This window comes from Ischnura elegans, chromosome 9, assembly GCF_921293095.1.
Source record: "Ischnura elegans chromosome 9, ioIscEleg1.1, whole genome shotgun sequence".
Classification (NCBI taxonomy): Eukaryota; Metazoa; Arthropoda; class Insecta; order Odonata; family Coenagrionidae; genus Ischnura; species Ischnura elegans.
Window position 1 is genome coordinate 106968161 of NC_060254.1, and position 24677 is coordinate 106992837.

At 40.1% G+C, this 24677-nt stretch overlaps 1 protein-coding gene across 1 annotated transcript; it reads left to right on the top strand.

The window, feature by feature from the left end:
- The first annotated feature begins 1194 nt into the window (after positions 1-1194).
- LOC124165706 (putative mediator of RNA polymerase II transcription subunit 12) lies at positions 1195-23540 on the top strand. The gene is made up of 2 exons (XM_046543192.1): positions 1195-1288; positions 20947-23540. Exons 1-2 carry the CDS (start codon positions 1267-1269, stop codon positions 22983-22985), a joined length of 2061 nt encoding a protein of 686 aa, XP_046399148.1. The 5' UTR covers positions 1195-1266; the 3' UTR covers positions 22986-23540.
- The last annotated feature ends 1137 nt before the right edge of the window (positions 23541-24677 follow it).

The window sequence follows — 24677 nt, forward strand, 5'->3', positions numbered from 1 at the left end:
ATTTCCGCTGAGGTTCGTTTTTGAGATGCGTGGTTATACTTTGTTTCCCCTGGAAGGCAGACGGAGACGCAGACGTCTTGCCATCGGATGTGGATTCCTTAAGGCCGTTTTACACGGGAAACGGAATTGCGTAATCTGACGTATGTGCGAAGGCGCAATCAAAATTGCGTCGTGTAAAGCGGTGAATTGCTAGAACACATGCGAGAATGCGTGGATGCGAGACGGAAAAATAGCCTCTGTTCTAATTTCGTTCATGCATTCGCGCAATTCCACGCCATTTTTGAAATTAATGCAGCACTAACCTGCGCAATTCCGTGCCCCGTGTAAAATGACCTAAAGAAATGATAACACCAATGAATCAATGCAAAAATTATGTTTTTGAAACAGCTTAATTTGAAATTTCCTCATTTTTATTTTGGAAACTCAATTGAAACAAATTAATATCATCCGGATGAAGTGAGGTACATTTATTTTTGTATACACTTCTGTACGGCAGGAAGAAATTTGTAAATAATAAGTAGAACAAGCGATAGCTATTGAACAAAAATGAATATCAAGGAAAGTAAACAAGTGATAATTAGTGTTCTGAAGCTTTTTTTACGAATTTACGAAAATTACGAATTCTGAAGCTTACAGTGGTCAAGTGAATAGAAGAATACACTTAAAAATGATGGCAGGAAGATAGTAAATTCTCATTTTTCGACTGAAAAATCTATTTTAATTAAATGAATGGAATCGCCAATGGCATCTTCGCTGATTTCGAAATCCTCAATTTTCAACGGCGGTAATCTGAAATGAATGAGTCATCATCGAATCGGAATCATCATAGATTCGCGCCATTACGGCAACCCGCCCACAATTCCATGGTTAGGTACTGTTCCATATGCGCGCAATGTGCTGCTGGCTTATAGAAATCTTCTCTCATTTTCAGCACATTAAACTTCGAGGAAATGAAATCGCGGATCCCCTTAAAGGACCTTTCCTTGGAGCCCGTCAGCCCGTTCACCCATAAGCCGCCGCCGCCGCCGTTTCATGAAATTCCCTTCGGAAGGGAGAATGGGGGGGGGGGGGGTTCTTTCCTCCTCGGTGGCAGCAGACGCCCTCCGCGCCCCCCTCCACCCCCGCCCCCCTTTCACAGAGTCTATATAGGAGCGGGTGACCCTCAGGTGAGGCACTTCGGTGCCAGTTGCCTGAGCATCCATTCCCCTCACACACACAGAGAGAGACTCCAGAAGAGAGAGGACGGCCAGCAGAGCAGCAGAAGACATGTGGCCCAGGATACTCACAGGTAAAAAGCAACGACAAGTGTTAGTGCTCGTCAAACGCTCCACACTCCACAAATAATCCCCTTCCCGCTGATTGGAATGTTTTTATCCATAACACAGTGGCACCGACTCCATGGGGATTGAGGGGGCGCGAGCACCCTCAAAATTTCGTTATGGGTGTGAGGAAAAAATGTGTCTGGCTTGTCGATTTTCCCCGGGGTGTCTAGATATCAAGATTCAAGTTATCAGGGTTCTAATGTTGATCATACGACTCTTCTAAAATGCATAAAAAACTTAAAACTCACTACTTATAAAATTTCCCGGGGAGAGATCCCCGGTTTGGGCCCCTCCAATATTTTTTGTAAGTCGGCGTCCCTGCCATAACATGAGAAACTTCGGGCACGTGATTTGCATTCTCAAAGCCAAGGATATAAGTGGCAATGATTGATTTCCATCGAACACCGTGGCTAATTCAATCACCCCCTTTCCACCCTAAATGTTTGGGTGATCGGTTTCAGGTGCATCCCCTCCTTATTAAACCCCCCCGAAATGCAGTTTTGCTTCCAATTAAGATCCCCCGAATTGTTTAGCTGTGTTCTTAAGGTCATCTTGCAGCTATATTTTACATAATAATAGTTCTTATTATAGAGGAATTCAATGCAGTCAACGCAGCATATAGGGGCATGGTGCAAATTGATACACATTATAAAAGAACACGCCTCGTCTATGCAAGAATAGGTAGACCGGCCAGACTTAGTCATGTCTGCATATATTTCGCTATCTCAGTATACGTAATTACAAAATTAATTGGAAGAGCAATTTTTTATAACTTCCAGTGTTCAACACAATTCAAAGAAAAATAGTACTAAGTACATATTTCAGGTGCTCAAAGTGAAATCACTCTCAATAATTAATACCTCGGTTTGACAAGGAAAGATTCTCTAGTCGATTTCAGTGAAAAAATTTAGACTTTTATGAAACAGAAAAGCAAAATTTCAAAGACAAAGGCAAAGGTTTGAAGGAAATCGACAATGAAAATTTCTTACCAAGCCATACATTAAAAGATTTCACGAAAACATAGTCTTCCACGCATAATACACATTGATATGTAATAATTGTTCATATTTATGAAGGTTCAAAGAAAAATGAGTGACATTTACCGATATGAAATGTAGAAATAAATTTTCATATACTAGCTATACCAGAGTCGAAAAATTTATAGCTTCCATCTCTGGAGAATAACCGTAACAGTCAACTGCCAGCATGATGGTCTGACGTCGCCTAGATGTTCGCAGCTAATAAGTATGTCATCTGTAAAGCTCCTGCGTTTCCGCTTTAGTCCCGCCTCCAAGAAAATATACCCTCATTTCTCATTGCAGTTTATATTACTGCGTTTTCAATTTGGGTGGAAATAGTGAAAGTATCGCTGCGATAAATCGGTGAATTCTTTTCAGGATTGATAAATTTAAAGCTTGCTTCTTATTGTGTCACGAAAATGCTTAAAACGTTACAAAAGGACACACTATTATGTGAAATGATATGTTTTCTTCACAAAGAATTTGAATTTTCATTATTCGTGGGCTACAAGTATTTACCAATAAGTATATATTTTCTATGCCTCCATATTTAGTACTTGTTACCGAATAATCATAAATGGAAATCTAGAATTTCTATAACCTCTATACCGGTATGCATTACTTGAAATGTAAAAAAATCCTTCAAAGTAAAATTTTAATGCAATATAATACCATTAATCGTAATATTGATTTCAACATTAAATTTCGTATAGAAATATCTTTTTTTAATGTTATCAAAACAGACTATTACGAAATATCTCTATACTGTTATAAAAAAATGCTTAGTGACAGATAATGTTCGTACAAATGTTCAAATATTTCGCAACATCTGTAGATCAGATATAGGACACCAATTTGATTTTACGTAAAACCGCGCCAATAAGCATAAGGTTGCTGAAAATACCACAGCAATATTTCAGTCTTGACAATATAAATAACTGGGAAGTGTAACTTGTGGAAGATCTAAGACATTAATTTTTTTCCAAAATTTGCATCGTGAAAGAAACATAGCCAAACAATAACAAACACAGTCATCGTTTTTCCCGTTTTTAGTTTGAAAATTACGAAAACCAACTTTACAGAATTTCATTTTATGGGTGAACAAAAAACGTCAGGAAAACAGTAAGAGATTGTTTCCCGGATAATTTAAAATCGAACCATAGCATTGAAAAAACTTAAAGAACGAGAGCAAAACATCAAATCCAGCCGTAGTGCGAATTAGTAGACATTGCACGCACTTTTAATGTAATATTTCACATGGTTGAAATATAATAAACTGAAGTGAATGGCGAGATACATTTTCTCTCGCAGTGGCTGCTGAACCACGCCGCCACGAGGAAAAGCCAAAAGTCGCTCCGCCGATGTAACCGTCTCGCAATCGCCGGAGATGGGCGTGTCATCGTGATCGCCCCTTTGGAGAGGTGGATCAGGGTCATTTGTGTAATGCGCGCGTGGTTTGGGCGCTCGCGTTTTCCTCTGGTGGGAGAAATGTCGGGTGCGGAGCGGAGAAAGTGCGAAGTTTTGGGGCGCCATCCATTCGAGGCGATCGAGTATTCGAGAAGAAGTAAATGCGAGCTCACCGGGGAAGAGTTTCACGGCTCGGCAGAAAGATATTCTGTCGGACGAGTCACGAATCGAGGCCGATCGAAAAACATGTATTCATGCATAACTGGAGTACGTAATAAATTTACGGGATATGCTTTCGAACACATCTGTGTTTATAATTAATTAATAGTAGCGGGCGTGACTTGGTGGAAATACATAATCGCAGGAATAGAAGAAGAATACTATGTGGAAATAGCAAAGTTGTTGATCCTTCTATTCCTGCCATATCTGTGTTTGTATTCATGGGTTCGTTTCGAATTTTTTTCGCGTGGGTTCTGACATAGCTTTGCGGCACTCCCCATTATAAAAGTAGTTTCTCAAATGAATGATTATGAAGCAAGTGTTAATACTAACTCGGCATACAACCCGAAGATTGGTTCGAATGTGTGAGATTAGAGCTCACCCCAGACTTCTCGTAATCAGGGGTAGGGGGTGGGGTGTGGTATTTCATTTGGCATCCCACCTCGTAGTAATTCGAGGATTTAATTTGGGCAAGTGCGATTGTTTGAGCTGCAATTTGAATCTTCGGTCATTAGCAGACAACCGCTCATTACGTCTCAAGCGCTCTTTTCAATGCAAAATTAAAATTAAAAATCATCAAATTTACCTACTTTATACATTATTTTTACTAATTACGTTTTCATTCCATACTAGATTGCCTACCTATGGCTAAATAAATGCAATGAAAATTGGCAAATTCCAAACAACGCAGTGTTCGGTGAACCCAGAGCGATTTCAACACTCTCGTATCCTACGAAACGGATGATTTTCAAAGAAAAATAAAACATAGCGTAGTGCAGTCTCATTCAATGGAAACGCTTACCAATTCGCTTTTCTTTTGATTCCATTCACTTCGCATTTCCCCCCAGAATGACCTCTGAGCGCTGAAATCAGTCGTCGTTCAAAAAATAAAGAGTTTATCTGTTTCTAATAATATTTCAATCTACTTTTTAGCGGTGGATTCGATATCCCACAAAGTTATCTCGTTCACTAATAACGACACGGATGGATTTTTTTAATAATCTTAGCGACGCCTGGAGATCGCGGCGACAGCAAATCCAGTCACGCCTGTGTGCTCGTAAGAACTAGATATGGGCCAAGTCATTCATTCTTCTCAAAGATTCAATCCTTCTGAATCACCAAAGTGAGTCAATCACTTCGTTCTCGTGAATCTCAATGTATCAAAATAACCGTAGACTCGTCAATCCGCGAGAAGGAATTACTCAGTGATTGAGAGGGACTCACAGATGTAAAACAATCATAAGACCCGATATTACCAATCAAATTAGATTCAGAATATTTTCTCGAATATTGATAATACATAGAGGTTTGTGATAACTTTCAAGGTCTGTAAATATCGATAAAAAAAACGATTCCACCAGGATCTAAATAAAATATTTTTAAAGAAAGAAACTGTTCAGCAGTTATAATATACAATGGTCTTCCTCTTGGCAATATTTATAACGATTCAAGCAGTTTTAACCGTTCTCAACATTCATACTCAATTGAAACCTTCATGGGCATGAGTTCATTGACTGTATCATGAATTTGAACGTGAAAAACACTTCAGTTAAGGAATGAATATCGTCAGTGAAGTCTCGTTCATATGCGGCGAATCGAATAGAATTCTATTTGTAGGAGATTCCGTAAAATAGGGGAGAGTTTGCCATCATAGCGGAGGAATAGTATTCTTTTCACATCCTGTAGTGCGAGTTACAATACTCGGTAAAATTCACAGGGTAGGAGCAGATCTTCTGTAAATTTATACTGCCGCTGAGATATACTTAATTTAAAGGCTTGAAAATAGTTTTGGAAAATTGGATTTCTAATAGCACGACTGCAAGGTTTTTCAATCAAGCGATAAAACATTTGAAAATAGATGGTTCAGCATAGTTATCATCAGCTAACAAATCACCGTAGATATATCAGCTGCTATTATTGAAACATTTACACTAAGAACAAAACGATCAATGTCACCATCAATTAGTATGTTATCATAATATTTTTCTAGAAAATAATATTAAAAATGAAGACAATTTTATTAAATTTCTAAATTGTAGTCTACGACTCGGGGTAAAATTAAAGATATGAAATGTGCAACTTGTTGTTTCAAGATAGTAAATTCAAGATAAAAGATTATAAATACTATTTAATGAACATCAGACTAAATTTATCAGACAAGGGATACTGGATAATGGTTCAAAAGTAATTAATGCTTGTGTCAACGTTTACAAAGTTTTAAATGGATACTCAATTTCTTTTGAATGCGATTACTTTTTTTCCACGTTTAAGCTTATGGACTAGGATTATGACGCTTAGGTACCCTCTGAAACCTTGTTCTGCGTTTGAATGAATCGTACGTAGAATGTGAAAAGTAAAATCAAACTCGATGCGGATTAATTCAACATTGTAACGCCCGAAGAGTGTCTTTGAAACGTCACAAACGAGGACATGTGCGGATTAGCGATCGAATTCAATACAGGATATTTCGAATTCAATACAGGATATTTTCACCAAAGACCGCCAAGAGACCGCTTCGTGCTATTCCTGGCAAATACCCTCTCAACTCTTCAGCAGATAAATCGAGAAGAACAAGCGAACATCCATCGATTCGGGTGCAAGATACCGTGGTTGGCAGATTGTGCAGAGTGGAGGGTTTTCGGGTCAGAGGGAGTGTTTGACGGTACGCCATTACTTATGGGCCTTCTCTTCGGCTGCGTGATCTAGCTGCAACATCGGCCGCCAACGGAGAAACAATCATAACGGAGGTTTTTTTTTATTTCTCGTCCGAAAAGATTTGCCCTCTCTTTTTGACGAACGGGGTTTTTCTTTGGACTGTGTCCAGGTCGCGCACGTACGTGAGCTTTTCACACGCACTTCCCCGCCTATCCACTTTGGCCATCTTCGTGTGAGCGTCCAAAGACTCTCCCCGAATGACTGTGAGAAAGCCAAAAAAGTCCTTCCTCTAGAGGAGACCGTGTCGAAGGATTTTCCCGTCAAAGGGTGCGTGGACATGGTTGGATGGATGGGATACTGCACACCGGGTTTCAGAGGAATATTTGAGAGAGGCATTCTAACCATGCTCCCTTACGTACATAAAATGTACGATATTTTACACACAGCAGTACCGTGTTGAGCATACGTCTTCAGATATTGCTCATTCATTCCATAAATGACGGTTCCTTACACTTCCTAGTGATGAGCGATATATCGCTAACTGTGACTGAATTACCGTTACTGAAAAGTAACAATCACTGTCGGTGATTTAATACTCGAAATTACTGTGATTGGATCACTGGATTCGGTGATGAAAGCACAGGCTGCTACCAAGTGATTGGCGATATATCGCAACCTGTGATTGAAGAGAAGTAGCTGATCATTGCCGGTGACTAAATCACTGAATACTCGAAATCACTGCGACTGTGAACACGGTGAAGATAGCTCCGGCTGCTTCCACTGCTACAAACAGGATGTCCATTCTTTACGAAATATACACCTTACGATTTGAATCACGATGATTTGAATATAAAATATGTTTTAAAACATGCCGACGGAATTTTAATGATAGCCCCTTGTCAATTCCTTTAACATATCAAATTTACTTATCGTAATATAGTCTCAGAATCAGAACTATTCCCTCAAAAATTATTTTGCCTAATTTTCCTATTTTCAATAAGTTTATTCGTTCCTTTTGTGGAGAGCTCATTCATTGGAATTGGACAAAGCAGCAGGAATAGCAGCATAACAAATCTCCACTGACTTTTAAGAGTGATCATTCTCCTCGGTGATCGCAATCACAGTTAAAAATCACCGTTACTGATGAGTAGCAGTCACCGGTAACGAAGTGATTGGAAAATCACAGTTCCGCTCATCACTAACACTTACGCCACAGCCAAAGTTTCGGTTTGGTATAAAGCATACCTAGAACCATACTCACTGCTAAGTGATCACTCATTCTAGACAAACAAAATACAGTTACAAAATTAAATGTCCACTTAAGAATTTTGAGAAAGGCACCAAATATTCAATAGTGCTGACTTGATATGTGCATCTTTGTGCCGACCTGGGACATGTGTGTTTGTAATTGACCTAACCGGGGCTTATATTGCGAAAAAAAAGTACAATGAAAACAAGTAAACGACATTGTAACAAATTCCGAAATCTACAAATTCTGAATATTTCTTTCTACAGAAACGAAATTCATAGCGGTATCTCGGTGCGTTACACCCAAATCGATGGTTTATCATAGAGAGATCTTGGGCTAACTACAATAACTTGAAAGCCTCGAATTCTATCCTGATGTACCTAATTGCATATACGCCAACAGTTTCGTAACAGATAATTTACTAAATGAATCTCATATATCTTCCTTTTAATTTGAACAGCTCACACCAAGCAATACTAATATAATAATTGAAAAATGTATAGAATAATTGTCACGTAAGCTAACAATACAACGTCAGTTCTCGTCCTCGAGAAAAACGAACAGATAAAGTTGGAATTTATTTTGAAATATTGGGCAACCTATGATATTCTAACACCCTAATACCTCTTCACTAAACATTTACACGACCGCGAGAAATTATTGGATCCAATACACAGGAAAAAATTATTTAAAAAATGACATTCATAAAAAATATTCAAAAGCAAAAAAAAATACTTGGCCGGGGATTATATCTAATATTTATCAGCTCATACATTGTACCTCGATGTAACCGATGGAAGCAGGCATTTTTTATTTCTCTAACAATCGCTCAGTAAACGATATGTTTGTGTTTAGGTGCAGGTTAAATAAAAATTCATTAATTGAAGATTTGTAGCGTAACTTCATAACAAATCTTGCCAAAATAATGTTACTTAAGTGAAATCGAAGATTACTCCTCTCTGGTGAAATGTATTGTAAGTACCTACAACACCAGAGTGAACACACGCAAAATAGATCATGTTCACGTAATTTATTGTGGACAATTAAAAGAACCTCTCCTAAGATTCTGAAGATATGATTTCCACTCATTATACAGATAAAAACATGCGATCGCTTGTATATTATTTTCAAATCACGACACCTGCCGGGACGCGCCATCAGATATCAAACGCTTAACACGTGGATTACGATCTGGAAAGGCTCGGAAATTGGATAGCGAGACTTGGGATAATCGCAACCGCCGGAATGGCGTGAAAGGATACGAATGCTGTTCCCGAGGATCAGCAGATGCACGGAGGAATCACAATGCACAGGCGCCGCCGTGACATTTCACTATCACGCCATCTGCCAAGGTCCCCCGCCGACGACCTTGGAGGCGGGAACCACAGCACGCAAGGCCCACAACCCGCGGTGTCCATTACACGGAATCCACACCACTCCATCGAAAATAAAAGCTCTCACTGTCTGCGCCTTGGAATTTCATTGGACGCACACATACTTCCCGAACGGTGAAATTTGAACTTTTTTTTGCATCGCAGTCCCTTTGTTTGAAACTTGAAGTCATCATCTTTAACTTTTATTAACAAATAAGCACATCTATGTCTTCTCTTTCCTCAGTCTCGGTTATTGAAATTTTTATCTCTCGTATTGTTTTTAATCATGGAACGTGAAAACTCGTGTAAAACTTACCTAAGCATCTTTAGATTTTTAAGACACTCGGATCAGACCTTCCTTGACATTTTCCTGGTTCTCAAATACAGAAATTATCATCAGATATATCACCTTGTCTTCTTTCGCATCTCATAACACTCTGACACGGATAGGTCGTGCATAAAAATTATTTTAAGAAGAATTTTAGCCTCCTCTATTTCTTTCAGTGCGGTACTATCACACTTCGATTTCTCAGTCCATGTATCACTTGCGTCATCACCTTGTAATTTCGGAGCAAGTAGAGGAGATTTTTGTCAATAATCACCTAATTCTGAAACAGACAATTCATTAGACGATAATAGATATTAAAAAAGTAATGCATCACGTTCGAGTGCTGGTCCCTCTTTATGAGGGCTGCTCATGAATCCAACATTTCAACAGAAACACTATTATGTTATATAAAAAAGATTTATTTCGCCGATGTTATAAAGCAAAATCTGAGGTAAAAGAAAATGGAATTCTAAATTGATTTGAAATTGATTGAAAATGAATTTTATTTCTTATATAAAGTCATCAAAGCATCATGACTCCAATTCAATTTGATACAAATCTTTGACAGAAAAAGGATTCATTCACTAATAACTGAAAAATTATTACGGTGAGCTGTCTATATTGCATTTTTATCACGACTCTTGAGTTATGGCTCACCACAGATCAGCTTTCAGTACCGAGTTGGACATCGTTCCCTCTCCAAACATGCGATAAGGAACTGACACCATGCCTAATCGAGCAAAATAGGTGATGAGCAACATGTAACTACCGTAATCTCGGCGCAGGCTGTCGCTTTCTCAGGTAATGCTTGGGCTTCCTTTGGTGGCGACCGGGAATGGGCGCGGAAATCGACAGACGGGAATTCCATGCACTCGCAAAATGATCAATCAAAGAAATTCCCATTCACCGATTGAAACAATGAAATATATATAAATTCAGGAACGCGAAAAGAAATACATATCTCTGAAAATGTTCACTGTTCATGATTCTTAGACCGAATTAAAGATATATTAATAATTTAAATTTGAATATAAAATCATTTGGAGTCTCCATGTACAGAACTTTTGCGTACTCAAGAGAAGCCTTCGAGTCAGCCCCTCCAGACAGGGGCGCAGCCAGGAATTAAGGCCTGGGGGGGGGGTTTAGGTACAACTAATACAGGGGTATGTGGCGGTATGGAATATCCACCAGGATAAGCGGTAGGTGCGAGATTAATAAATTGCGGAATTTTAAGACAAAAGGTTCAAAATGGTGGGTTTTACGGCTTTCTGAGGGATATTTTATTAATCCTTACACTATTCTATCAGTAATATCAATCCAATTAAGTAAAATAGATTAAATTTAAATATCTACCAATATTGATATCACGTGATGGGAATCGTATTGCCTCGCCAATGCCTCCAGAATCCGCGACAGCAGTTTTGGAAAGAAAATCTCACAAGAGGGGATCTGTGGTGTAATTTGCAGCGTCATTGTGTGAAGAGAGACCGCCGCGTTGAGCAATGTCGGGCACAAAAAACGGTTACCGTTAGACGTAACCCATCTCATAACATCCTCGATCGACCCACAAGGAGAGGAACAGGTTTGTGAGCAAATAAACGAAAATGAGACGTCAAGGTGGGAGAGAAATGGGACGATGCGCGGGGGAAAGTGCTCTCAGGAGGATCACGACGCTGAAATTGAGATCGCCTAAAGAAGAGGGCGGGCGGACGCCAATGATTTGAATACGACTCCTATCACGTGATATCAGGAGAGATACGATAAAAACACGCGTGCTTTAAATAATGGCGTCAGTGGCGTAGCCAGGGGGGAGGGGGTCCGGAACCCCCCGAAATATAAAAACACAATTACAGTCCTTCATAAAAGGAAAAAAAATTGAAAAATCAGGAATATACGAAATGTTTCTTTAACAAATTAAGTTTTTTCGATTATGAAAAGTGTTAAATTAGTTTAAAACCCATTACTTTGTGCCAGGTTTTTCAAAAACTTTCCCCCCTTGTTTTGGACCCCTCCCCCCCGAACGAAATTCCTGGTTACGGCACTGAATGGCGTAAACAAAACAATAAATGCAAACTACGTTTAATGCAGGGGATAATTTCGGCGGGAATTCAATTCATTTAAAATATAAATCTTCAGTTATTTACTGCCAGATGATTACGAGCGGGTTTACCACCGGCTCAATTTGCATGGCTTTAGGGGTATAAATCACCCCATGGGCATAATTTCGATTTTTTGATAATTTCGATAAGCTTGGAGTCGGGCGACGCTGCATAAAATGGGCCCATGCTCTTGCAAACGACTTCTCTCTAGATGAAAACAAAACACACCTACGGTTGCTCGGGGAACTTCCTTATAAAATAAAAATACTTTGTTCTTTCCACACTTTCTTTCAAATAGTACGACCCGGATTTCTGCATCTCATGCTATCACCAGGTGCATGGTAGCATTAAATGCAGAAACACGGGTCGTACTATTTAAAATAAAGTGTGGAATAAAACAAAGTATTTTTATGATCTCTGCATTCTCTTCGGGTTTTCACCGCGTCCGTTGGGTTTTGGCGACAACGGTTTCGCTGACATTGCAGTCAGCGTCTTCAGGTCGAAGGTGAGGTAACTCGGAAAATTTTCCGCCTTGTATTTTCCGCCTCTTCATCCCGCTGCTGCTCTCTCATTGGTCGGTAGTAGTCCATCTCTCATTGTTGGTCTCCCATTGGTTGGTGGCCGGAGAATGCTTTTCCATGCGATATGCAGGCGGTAGCCTTGATCCCTGTTGAAATTCGCCGGCGTTTTTGCTATCTCAATAGCTTCTCTGATAAGGCGAGGGAAGTGTTTATTTTCTTTTGCTATTATTTTGGCGTCTTCGAAGAGTATGTTGTGTCCAGGTCCACTCCAAGCATGTTCAGATATGACTAAAAGTTGGTGCTGTTTGTTTTTAGTAGCCCTTCGATGTTCCTGCAATCGGATTTTCAAGTATTTAACTATTTTTATTTTATGATGAAGCAGTTCCGCAAAGTAACACCGGAGACCGTGTCTTATATTGAAACTTCCTAAGTCTGCGGAAGACGACTAGTGGTTGCGATCGGTGACCAACTGGGAGATCTGGAGCCAAATGGTACGGTACAGTATCCAAGGGACCGCCGAGATGATTTGCGCCATGAGGGAAGGGTCAAGGGTCATTCTCAAAATTTAGTCGCCTTTCATGTGCAGAGGGTATTTGAAAAGAAAGAACAATATTTCAAGATAAGACCGCCGAAAATGAGAGTCGAATGTTAAATAAGTCATTCAATTAATCTAATAGTTTTGTTCATATAGTTTACTAAGTGCTTCCTAAGGCATACATGTATCCTTCGTTCTTTTAGGCAAAAATGGGGAAAATACATGAATATGTAGCAGGTTGTGTATTTTCATATGAATAATGAATCTTGGGAAGCCATTCTATTTTTTCGCAATGATGAGTTCAACCAGTTGTTAGTTTTATGAGTTTTCAGTGGAATTGTTGCTAATTATAAGGTATGTCCTTTTGTGAGTCCATCCTTTGGAAAATAAAGGAAAGAAAAATCACCGATCCTTCAATTATTTGTGCCTTTATAGGTATCCAAGTAATTCTGAAAGTACAGCTCGAGTATTAATAAAATATATTGTGAAAACTTTTATCTTCCGTTACAGACGGAGGAAGAAGGGCTGTAGCGGAGGACGCGAGCTTCTCCCTTGTCTAGATCCAATACACTTATCCTATATGGAACATCGATTCATACTAAGAAATCTTGAAATAGGAATTTACATATTAAAAAACTTCTTCTCTAGTACCTCAGAGATAATAGGTTCCGTTAGCTAAAATACTCTGTTACAAATCTTCATGCTCCGGTAAAAAAAATTGATTTAATGTGTTTCTGTGAATTTGAAAAGCGCGGATTTTTTTAGAATGAGGCCAGAGAAGTAATTGGTGGAAAGAAATCCGACATCGGCATGAGCCTGCTCCTGACGAAAGGCTCCTAGGAGACTACGGCTTAACGTCCCATCCGACGGACGGAGAGTTGAACTTGAAATGCATTCCAGCGAGCAATCAAGCAGGGATCGGGCAATCTGCGAACAATTTCCGCTTCCGCTGTGATTTGAACCCTGACCCACAAGGTGGGGAGGCCACTACCGCACAAACACGATCCCCGTCAAATCATTTTCAAGGCAATTTCATAATAGGTGTAAAAATATCACTGTAAACTTTGTAGGCGGCTGATTCGCGAACCGATCTTGAATTCGGAAATGAAGATTAAGTCAGGAAATAGCTGGAACAGGCGGCAATTAAATTATACTTGTTTAAATTTAATGATCAATAAACTATATAAAGGTTCTCCCTACCTTTAACTTTTGGCGTCGACGCATGTACTTTCCTTAGAGAACATTATTTTTCATACTATATGCCAGAGTGGGAATCAGTTTCGCCTTGCATTGCACAAACAAGACAGAACCGTGGTTGGGTTGCGGTGGTGGCTAGGGTGTACATCGATTCATATTAAGAAATCTTGAAATAGGAATTTACACATTATTAAAACTTCTGCTCTACTACCTCAGGTTCCGTCGCATCCCGTGGGCCCGTGTTCAAAACCCGGCGGTGGCAGATATTTTTTTCTGCCCGAGTGCTTTGCGGAGGGCCTTTCGTGAAGATGCGGATTCCCCCTTTCCCTCCCCCCCCCAACCCTTTCCTCACCTCAGTCGCTATCGCTCTCCTCCTCAAATACCAGACCAGCGAGCAATACGGAACCTCCGCGAGGCCCATCACAAAGAGAAGAGCGCAACAGCTAAATATTTCCCGTGAATGTCTGCGCAGGTGGAACAGGACGAAAAGAAAAGCCTCCTTTCACAAACGGGGAATGATACGTTAGCGGTTCGGTGGCATTGATGGGATCACGATTCTGAGCAGGCCAAGCGAACGGCGTCCTGAAGTGAGACGCCGAAGGAATGCGCGGAAACAAAAGAGGAGCGATTTCGAGCGCCCGTGATCCAAACGGTCAAGTGTTCGAAGGCAATCCGTAGAAGGGATAACGGCGATGCGGTCGCACACTTATGACGGAAGATTCGGAACAGTAAGCTCGTTTCAACACTTCGCATTCACTTCAACGAGGCTCAAGGTGCTCCCTCAAAAGAAAATGACTCGAGGCAGCTTGTTTCAAACGAACAATGTGGTCGGCGGTTTCCACCCGAGGGTTCCGCAACAGTGAATGCACTTGCTGGATGCGCTTGGAAAGAAAAAAGATCGTAGAGCATTTTATCGTCGGTTGATTTTTGGGTCAGGTGGACAAGTACGCCTCATTGGAAGAAGGCCTCAAGCAGATTGAGAATATCTGCTGAACGGGTGATTTTTTTTTAATTTTACCAATGCTAATAAAGGCGGAACTTAAAAAATTGAAAATTTTTTCAGGGAAAATCCTTGCTTATGATTAAAGTAGGATTTGATAGCGAAGTACCACAGCGAAATAAATGGGAGACGTTTTCCATCATCACCTAAAAAATTGTTTCCAATAAAAGAAAATAGGGAGAGATAGCTTCTAGAGCAAATCCTGCAATGCATCCGAATATTTCCTTCCTCTTTTTTTATGAATTGCCTCCAATCCATTCCGGGACCAAGAACTTTTACTCATTACGAATAGTGGACATCTATCTGATCGTGCGTTCAAATGGAGTCTATAAATATGAGCACGAGCTAATGTGCATTAACAGGGTCACGTGGAACTAAGAGTATCCTATTCCGCGCGATAGAGAGACAAAAGCAAAGGCAGCAGAAACAGTAGACTGAGCAACATCTATAACTCAAGGCTAAAAAGTAAATGGAAAAAATCAATTTGAATAGGGTGGTTTCCTATTATTTTTTTTATTGTCTAAATCGTAATAATATTACTCCTGGAGCACGCATTTCATGTTTTTAGATTTTTAACTGACGATATCTATTTTTCGCGATTAAAGGAAAAGGGAAAATTTTCAAGCGCGCGAAAAAAAGACGGGTAAGTATGAATGCCGGGAAAAGCCCGTGTGACGTCATTCTGGATCCCGCTGCCGCAAAGAGAGATGACCTTTGGGCGAGTATGTGTGCGCCGCGGCGATGCAGGCTGCTGGCAGGTAGCAGAGTACCCTGCTAACAGGTAGCGCTTGGCTTAAATAAGGATTATTAATACCCTATCAAACGAAGGATACTTTCCGACCATAGGCAGTTTTAAAACGTGATTATTAAGAGATGTTTCGCTAAGCTCTGTGCCTAATGCATGCATTGGTATTCTCAGACAGTGTAAAACTCCTATCTACTCGTATAGAAACTAGGTCCCTGTGACGTCGAGTGGAGTGGCATCGCATGGGCGCCAATCTGGCCTTTTTCAAATGAGGGGAAAATTGACTGTTAACATTCGCCTAAACTGGGAATTCGAAAACTAAATAATTAGTATATTATGAATACACTGATGGTGGGTAACGAATCGCAATCAATGTCTTTCGTTTTCTTTGATGAAGGAAACTACCCTATTCAACTAGCCCCAGTCTCCATTCCCAAACTTTAAGCTAAATCTAAAAAAACATAACAAAATATGATCGTGTAAAGCTCCCTCGGAAACATTTTTCTTCTCATCTCATTTATTCGCATCCAAACAGCTAAGTCACTTCCAAACTTCAACTTTAAGTGCTATATTTTTTGCTAGGACTGGACAAAATTGACGTCACATCCGCTTCTTTCTTTCGAGGCAGCGGTTTTTCAATTCAATTTTCCTACGGTACAGTGCCCTCCTTAGAACCAATGGAGGCACAGCTAAGATTGACGCTCAAGACAATATACCGTTCACAGGGAGCTCAGTGATGAAATGAACACTTTTTTCACAGAATAACATCCGGAGTCCAGTTGTATGTAGGTTAACACAAGTTAAACACGTGGAACGTAATCCGTGCGCACAAAAAATTTCATAGTATTCATGGGAAATATCATAAAAAAACAAGAATGAAAAATGATTCGATAAGTCGTGCAACTACATGAAACCTTATGTTTAACATTACTTGAATTGATATTACGGTTAGGAGTCAATGATGTCACAGTGGCATCATCTGTTCGACCACATTCGTATCCAGAGTATGACAGTGCAAGTACCTATTTGAACGCTACACTTCCGAACCCTGCTCAAATAATAATGCCACAATCCCAATTCCTCTATCTGCTACCAATCGGCCCCTAACGATTATATTGAGCAATCCAATTCTTATCGCAAAATATTTACTGACACCACTCGTCATAGCGAATTATTGCACACAATTCATTTCGGAAATATCAGGCAGAGTTGGACAGGTTGCTCAAGCTAAGAGATTTTCATTTTTACGAAAATCTCATACTTTTCTTATTTTTATGAAAACCTGTGTCCTAATGAAATATTTACACGCTTTAATTTCTTAAATTCAAACTGTAAAAATAAAAATAAATTTGTGTCTGCGTCGTAATGTCGCACGATTATGAACGAAGTTTATTGGAGTGAGTATGTACAACCACAAGTATATTTGCAAAGAATTTTTTCTGTTACACCTCCGAATTCCACTCTAAAAATTTTATTTTTGTCAGTGAAATAGTGAAATTCTCGCGAAGTATTCCTTTAAATCATCTATCACCTTATTTTATCGTCCTTCGCTGTTATCACCCCTCGGATTGGGAAGAGAAAATTGTCTTCAGACTTGGTTTAGGAGAATTTACGTTAAAGTATAGCTAAAAAAAATCCTGTTGCGCACTTTCAATGTATGATTTAAAGCACGAACTTAATTACCGTAGTCAACAAAAGCTCAAGTACTGTGTAATGCGGCCCCGATTATCATACTCATCGTACATTATGTGAAATTTACTTAGGGTAGTATATTTTCTAAAAAAATCTAGAAAATGATCAGTAGCAATGTAGCTCATGATTTATATCAACATTGATCGCCCCTGTAAAGTACTATTTCCACTATTTCCGCTTGCTTCAAATACATTTCGTTTGCTTTATCGCAGTGGTTACACAATGACGCTTACTAGGTATAAAAACTAAGGCTTTGGTACATTCTAATCTGTAGGTACGATCCCGGAGAAAACAAATGAAGATATTTTATTAATCCATTGGAGTTCTTATGATGAAATCCATTCTTTTGGCGGTGAGTGCAGTAATACTTACGACCCTTTAGGGCAGAGTAAAATCCGTGTTTAAGGGATATTGGCGCTAAATCTATAAATATGAATTTAAATTAAATGCAACTACTGCAAATAAAGCGAAAATATTACGTTGTGTAATCTAAAAAGTGGATAGAAATCCCATTACAGAGGCCGGATATTTAAGAAAGGCCGCAGAAAAATGATTTGTTTTATGCTTGTATGATGTGATTAAATTTATCAAACAGCTGCTATATCAATTTTTTGTCAGAAATTTATAGAAGGCGCGTCATCAAATGAAATTCATGACTTAAAGAACACTAAGGTACCTCATCATAGAAATCACTTACGCCTCTGAATCTATCGTATTTTTGCTTTTCTATTTCTAAAGATTGCTCTTTGAAATCAATTTCTTTTAATTACACAAGTAAAAACAGTTTGTTTTGCTTTGCGTAGTAACAGTAGTAACTCCGAAAAGCTTCTGAGCACATTATTATTATTGTTATTATAGTATTCTACCGATTAAGGTAGGTTTCCATTGAGTATTCAAGAAGTGATCTAGGAGCCTCCCTTTCCTTCCAGCACTGCATTCTTCAATTCACTGTAAGGCCTACTCCCTTTCAATCTATCTAAAAATCCTATTCTTTTCCTTCCCCTCCCTCGTTTCCTTAACATTCTACCCTTTAATACCATTTTCAACATCCCCTCCCCGCTAAGCAATAACTCCATCCATACCTTCTGTCTCCTCCGTATCTCATCTAAAAGCTTCTGAGCACATAAATGACAGAAAAATTAAGGCAAGAAATGTGGTCGACATATACGTATACACAATCGCCTCGACCTTACCCACGCTGCAGTGTCAGAGGAGCCAATCAGTTTTTAAGACGCGGTGCGTTTAAGGAGGACGCGAGCACCCAGAGGCTATTGGAGCCGCACCAACGGCTCGGCCTGACCTTTGAGGCAGGGGCAGCGTGCGGGAGGGGCGTGGTCAATCGGGTGGGTCAGCGGACGGCCGGCCCAAGTTTCAAGGTGTCCCTGAGACGAATCGCTAAGTAAAAAAGGCGGGCGCACTCGATCAGCTCGGACGACTTTCCCAAAAGACCCACCCACGCCCAACGGCTGGCTCTGTCCGACATATCACCTGACCGTTGTTACGCAATCGCTGCCAACAAAAAAGTCACCCACTGCAGCGGACCGCGATCTGAGGATAGTCGGGTCCTACTCGAAACAACCATCCCACGCTATTAATAACACAGGCAAACAATGAAACAACCTTTTCACTGAGAATACCTTATTCTTATGTTTTTAAAGTTGCTGCATCCTAATATGTTGGTTTTAAAGTTGTATCACCCACCATTTATTCAAATTTTACAGTTCAATTGATGAAAACAAGCAATATTTTTAGAATTTAAGTTTTTTTATAGTTATAATAAAATTGAAAAAGTAGGTCTAATGAACGAAGATAATGGGGATTAGTGTTGGTACTTCACCGAGAAGTTCAGCAAGCGGTTTATCGCAGAAAAAGCTACACAAGAAGAAGGAAAAAAGGGAAAGAAAATGTAGACCAATTCCAGGTGACAAATGAACCCTGTATTATCACGATGTAGTACATACAAACAATTTTATCACGATGTAGTGAACAATGAATACAAACAATTTTATTATGTAACATAGTGTTTCATTGATTTCCCTGTATACCGTATAGGGGTATCAGACTAAATATTAAATACATATTGCTTGGAAACTATGGGTGATACAAAAAAACTAAAGCCAGGTTTGGATTCGGCACATCAAAATCTATAAAGATCAGCTATTAAAATAAAAAGTTTTGAAACAAAGTTTTTTTGTTGGCCTGTGTTACGGTTATAACCACTGACAGCATTGCTTATGGAAAAAGTCAGGAATCAGAGCAGTGGCGTAACTAGGAATATGCTTTGGTGGGGGGTGTGGGAGGGTCTGGGGTTGAGGCCACCCTCCGAGCAGGCCGGGGGGATCCCGGAAAGTTTTGAAAAATTAAATGCCTGGAAATACATTTTACATCATATTGGCACTTAAAATAATCACTTTGAATAAATGCAGTAATTATACGTCAAAACTAGACAATAGTTTAATATATTTTTTTTATTTCTCTGAGGCTTTTGGGGGGATCTATCACCCTCTTCCCCCCCATAGCTACGCCACTGATTCAGAGGGTAAAAATGCGGCTATATAGCCTTGAAGAAAACGCTTCTAGCGATGAAGCTTAGATAAATGAATAACATGATGATTAAATATATAGAACAACAGAAATAGGAACACTCAAAAAAAAAATTTTCAGACGCTTCAATGGGATGGCACAACATTCTCAACGAGAGAGACTGAACTCATGTGCTATTGATCTATTGATGTACTATCGATTGCCATTTATTATCAGCGTTATTTTCAATTTAAGGGGTCGATGAAAAGTATATCTACTTTTAAAATTGTTTCCACACAATGGAATTACGGTGGAGACAATTGAGGAGCAAGTTCCTTCGCATAGCTTCTCCTTTATTTCATGCCAAAATATTTTCGAATGCGAATCAGGCCCTTTCTCGAGTGAAATCTCTGATATATAAAGTCGATATTAAAATTCGATAAGCTAATTCAATTTTAAAATTCACCTTTTAAAACTTGGTTTAGCACTTAATTCAAATTGAAATTTACAGTCTGTACTCATGGAAACGGTTGAATGTTCGTAAAAGTTAATCGTAATGAGTAAATTGCAAAAAATGTGATAATTTACTATTATTATTCTTCTTATCCAAACTTTTCAAAAGAACCTTCTGCATTAGCGGAATTGTTCATCCCATGACTTGTACTCACCAGCCTACCTTATCTGAGTATCAAACGCGTGTTTCCTGACATTTTAGCGTTTTACCAAGCACTATGAAAATGCTCCACTAGAAATATTTTTTTACTCTCCTGTTTTAGAGCCAACCTTATAATTTTATCTCGTTCAATATTCGAAATAAATGCCATTTAAATAATAAATGTGATCCTCTAATTTTATTAAGTACATAAATATGACAATCAAATATTTGCAAATTTAATTTAAGATATCATTCTCAAGTAAAGTGTAATTCAATGAAAGATTGGAACAATAGAAATGAGACAAAAGTCAATGTTTTAATGTAAAATTTATGGAAATTCATTTTCATAATCACCAAAATTTTAGCTAAGATAAAACGATTCTAATTGTGTTGCATTTTTTCCACAGGAATCATTCTGTTCGTGGGAGTAGCGGTGGCTGTCTCCGAGTATGACAACATACCGCTAGAGACGTCTCACGCAGCTCAAAGGTCAATCGGACAGAGGCCATTTTACACGGCCACTTATGGGGTGGCGCCCGGGGAATACGTTCTGAGGGGATCATCAGACGAGGGCCAAGCACAGCCTGCCGCCACTCCACTGCAGAGCTTCAGCTTTATCCAGAGGGACCAGCCTCCCCCCCAGGAGTACCTAGATCTGCTGAACCAAGCTGGAGTTGCTGAAACAGGCGCCGCTCAACAACATCATCAACAACAGCAGCCACAAGCACAGAGTGCACCCAGCCGTGTGGTGCAGCAACAATATTTCGGGGTCCACAACAGAGCGCCTTACCCCGCGGCGGGTGTCCAGCCAGTTTCTTCTCTCCAATTGCCCAATTCTCCCACTAAATACACGCAGCCCGAACGATCCCAACCCGAACCACCTAGAGCGCCTGTGCAATCGTATCCCTCTGCTCACAATCAGGTGGCGCCCACAAAATATGATTCCACTCCCCTGTACGTGACTCCATTACCCGATACCGTCCCTCCCAAAAAAACCAAGCCGACGCCAGCGCCGAGCGCGAGGAAAACGACTGCGGGCAGAAGTCAAACTAGGTTGCAGGGTGACGCGCGGCATGGATCCGGTAAGGCCGTCCAGCAAACTTACTCGCTAGATTATGACCTCAGGACTCTTCACAAAGACGCTGGTTCGGCGGCCAGAACATCTCCTGCCGTGGCACCCTACTCTCCCTCCGTCCCCGGGAAGGTCGTCAAAGGCGACGAGCAATTGTTGCGGAAACTGGCCCCGGAGCCGGAACCTCTGCCCTTCCCCCTTTCCAGGAGAGGAAGCAAGAAGTCCAAGACGAAACAACCCGCTTCCTCATCCGACTACGACGACGATGATGACGATCAGAAGGTCGAAGTCATAAAGCTGCCCAAGAATCAGCGTCCAATCACTCAGGAGGAACTGAACGAACTTATTAGGGCGGGATACGATGTGACGCCCGTGGAAGAGGACGAAGAGCAAGCCCCGCAACAGCCCAGGCAAGAAAGCATCGCCCCGCAAAAGCCTCAACATCATGTCTCCAGGGCACAGGGCTATCCCCAGCCCGCAGCGCCACAGCATCAGCTCAGACTACCCAAGTCCAGACCAGCGGAGGCACACGCACCCAGGTACTACACTTCGACAAAAACTCAGGAACCCACCATAAACATACCAACGCACTCTCGCCAAAGTGCATACCCCAGTGCTCCAGCATCGGCAGCCGGCGATGAAGATGTCGGGTACACGTACCATACACCGCGACCTCTACCTCTTCAGACTTTCCGCCAAAAACCAGTCGAGCCCAAGGTTCAAGCGTACCAGCCGGGCCGGAGCGGAATCCAGGACGTGAACAAGCAGAAAGCAGCAGAGCAGGCATATCAAGAAGAAGACGAATCTCAAACCCAGGCTTATCTTAATGGATACGTCTATCAGGGGCACCCAACACCACCTGAGCCGCAGCCACCTCAAAGTCAGAGCTATCCAACCGCCGCAGCTCACGTACAATACCAGCAAGTACCAGCGGAACAACCTCAGCACCACCATCAACAACAGGTAGCTCAGCAGGAGCTGCAAGCGTACCATTACCCACGGCCCACTGAGTCACGACACGAAGTACTATCCCAGCCTAAGGAATACGAGCTTCCGGCGCCTCAAAGGCCCACGGGTTTTCACCCAATCGGGCGCCAAGCATACGTTACAACAGCCCCGTCAGCCGCCGGAAGCGACGAGAGCCAAACATACCGCCAGGCATTGGTACTAAACCAACAGCAGGGATACGAGCAAGGTCCTACCGCGGCAGGAGTTTCAGCACCCGCATCTGAGTTACCACAGTCATTCCCACAGACAACTGAAGGATACGGGAGACGCATTACTAGAAGAAGGCCGTCTTCGCTACGGGAATCAAGGGTGACGTACATCAGACGCTTTCCGGGACAAACAACTGGGTACTCATCTGAGCAGTGAGGAAGGCTCATATCAATTTTCTAATAATTTTTGCGCGCTCATAATGTCAACGTAGCCACTGCCCCTACTGAAATATACTTTCGTTTGTAAATAATTTATTTCTTCTTTCGCAGCCCCCGATGACAATTATCAAACGAAGCCTGTCTTAATAATTTCCAAGTGTTGGAGAATAAAATTGAGATTATTCGTGTTTTTATTAGACCCTTTTCAAACCTTCATCGTCATAAAAAGAAGGGTTTTCTTAGGCTCTCTTTAAAACATAAATCATCAAATATATCAATAAAGATGCAGCTCACTCGGAATATCACGATGATTTATGATAGCTTATGAGGTTCCTAAAGTATTGTCTTTGAGGTCCGAGAGCGTTAATTAGATTCTGTGAATTTAACAATGGCTCTCAGTGAAAGGTGTAGCAAGAGGTCACAGCAATCATTGCTCGCTGAAGGAAGAAAGACGACCCCTGGAGAAAAGATAATATGCTCAAATGTGAAATGAAAAAAATGTTGTATTTTGTACATATTTATGTTTTCGATTTCATTAAAGTTTTAAATTTGATTTATGTGTCATTAAATTAGAATGAAAAACTAAATATTGAAAATAGGTCTTGAATGATATTAATTGTCAATTCTTTATTATATTCAGGGCGACATTTTTTGTACCAACAAACAGTCCTTCCTGAATTTGCTATGTAAAATACCTACTAATTGATGAGAAATCTTAAAGATAAAACGAATCATCGTTTAAAAATAGCAATATTCTGCTAACAAGTGACAAGGGATGTTCGCGGCATATAATTAAAAAGAAGTTGCATAAAAGGCAATGTCCTCATAAAAGCTGCGAATCTATCACTTCGCCATTACAGCATTCTCTACATGAGAGTGTATTCATTTGCTACAGCACAATTATCTTCAACTGCTATCCAGCATGGAAGAACAAAAATCATAACGAGACAATGATGGTTAAAAAGGTAAGTGCGTTAAACATTAAGCTGCAACTAAGAAATGTCATTCATTTCAAGAATTAATATAACATTTTTTTCGTTGATTCACCGTACGTGTGTAGAAGCTGCGTCAATTTGATTGCTTGATTTCTCCTGTTGAAGTAATTTGAAAATTGGATTCCCAATGTACCTATCCGTAAGGGGCGTATATAATGGATTGATTCGTGGGACACTGTGTGCTAATGCTGAGAACGTTCGAAATGCAGCGTTATCAAATTTATTTAAATTGTATTTTTTGTGCTACTTATATTAACTTTAAATGGAAATGAACATAAATATTTGAAATGCAGTCAGTGAATTACAATATTAAGGATACTATTCCAATTTAATATAGAACTCGGAAAAAGAAAACCCTCTTATCATAAAATCTTTTCAATTTAAGTATCATCAAAACAAATTTAAACGATAATAAACAAAATCGAATTTAAATACCAGGAATAGTGTCCTAACGAACGAAAAATCCGTTGGCAAATTAGTTTCTTTATGCAAATAATATGATTTTATTCTTTTTAATCGCCGGTAGGTGTAAAACTTTCATAAAAGGTTTGGTCTAAAATGAAAAACACTTCATCTCCAGAAATTGGCATGAACAGATTCAAACAGTGAACTTTCGCATAAAAACCACGGATATCTGAATGACTTTCGCAATATATGAGGGCGAGGGAAAATTGTTTGGGAGGTGATGCAGCAGG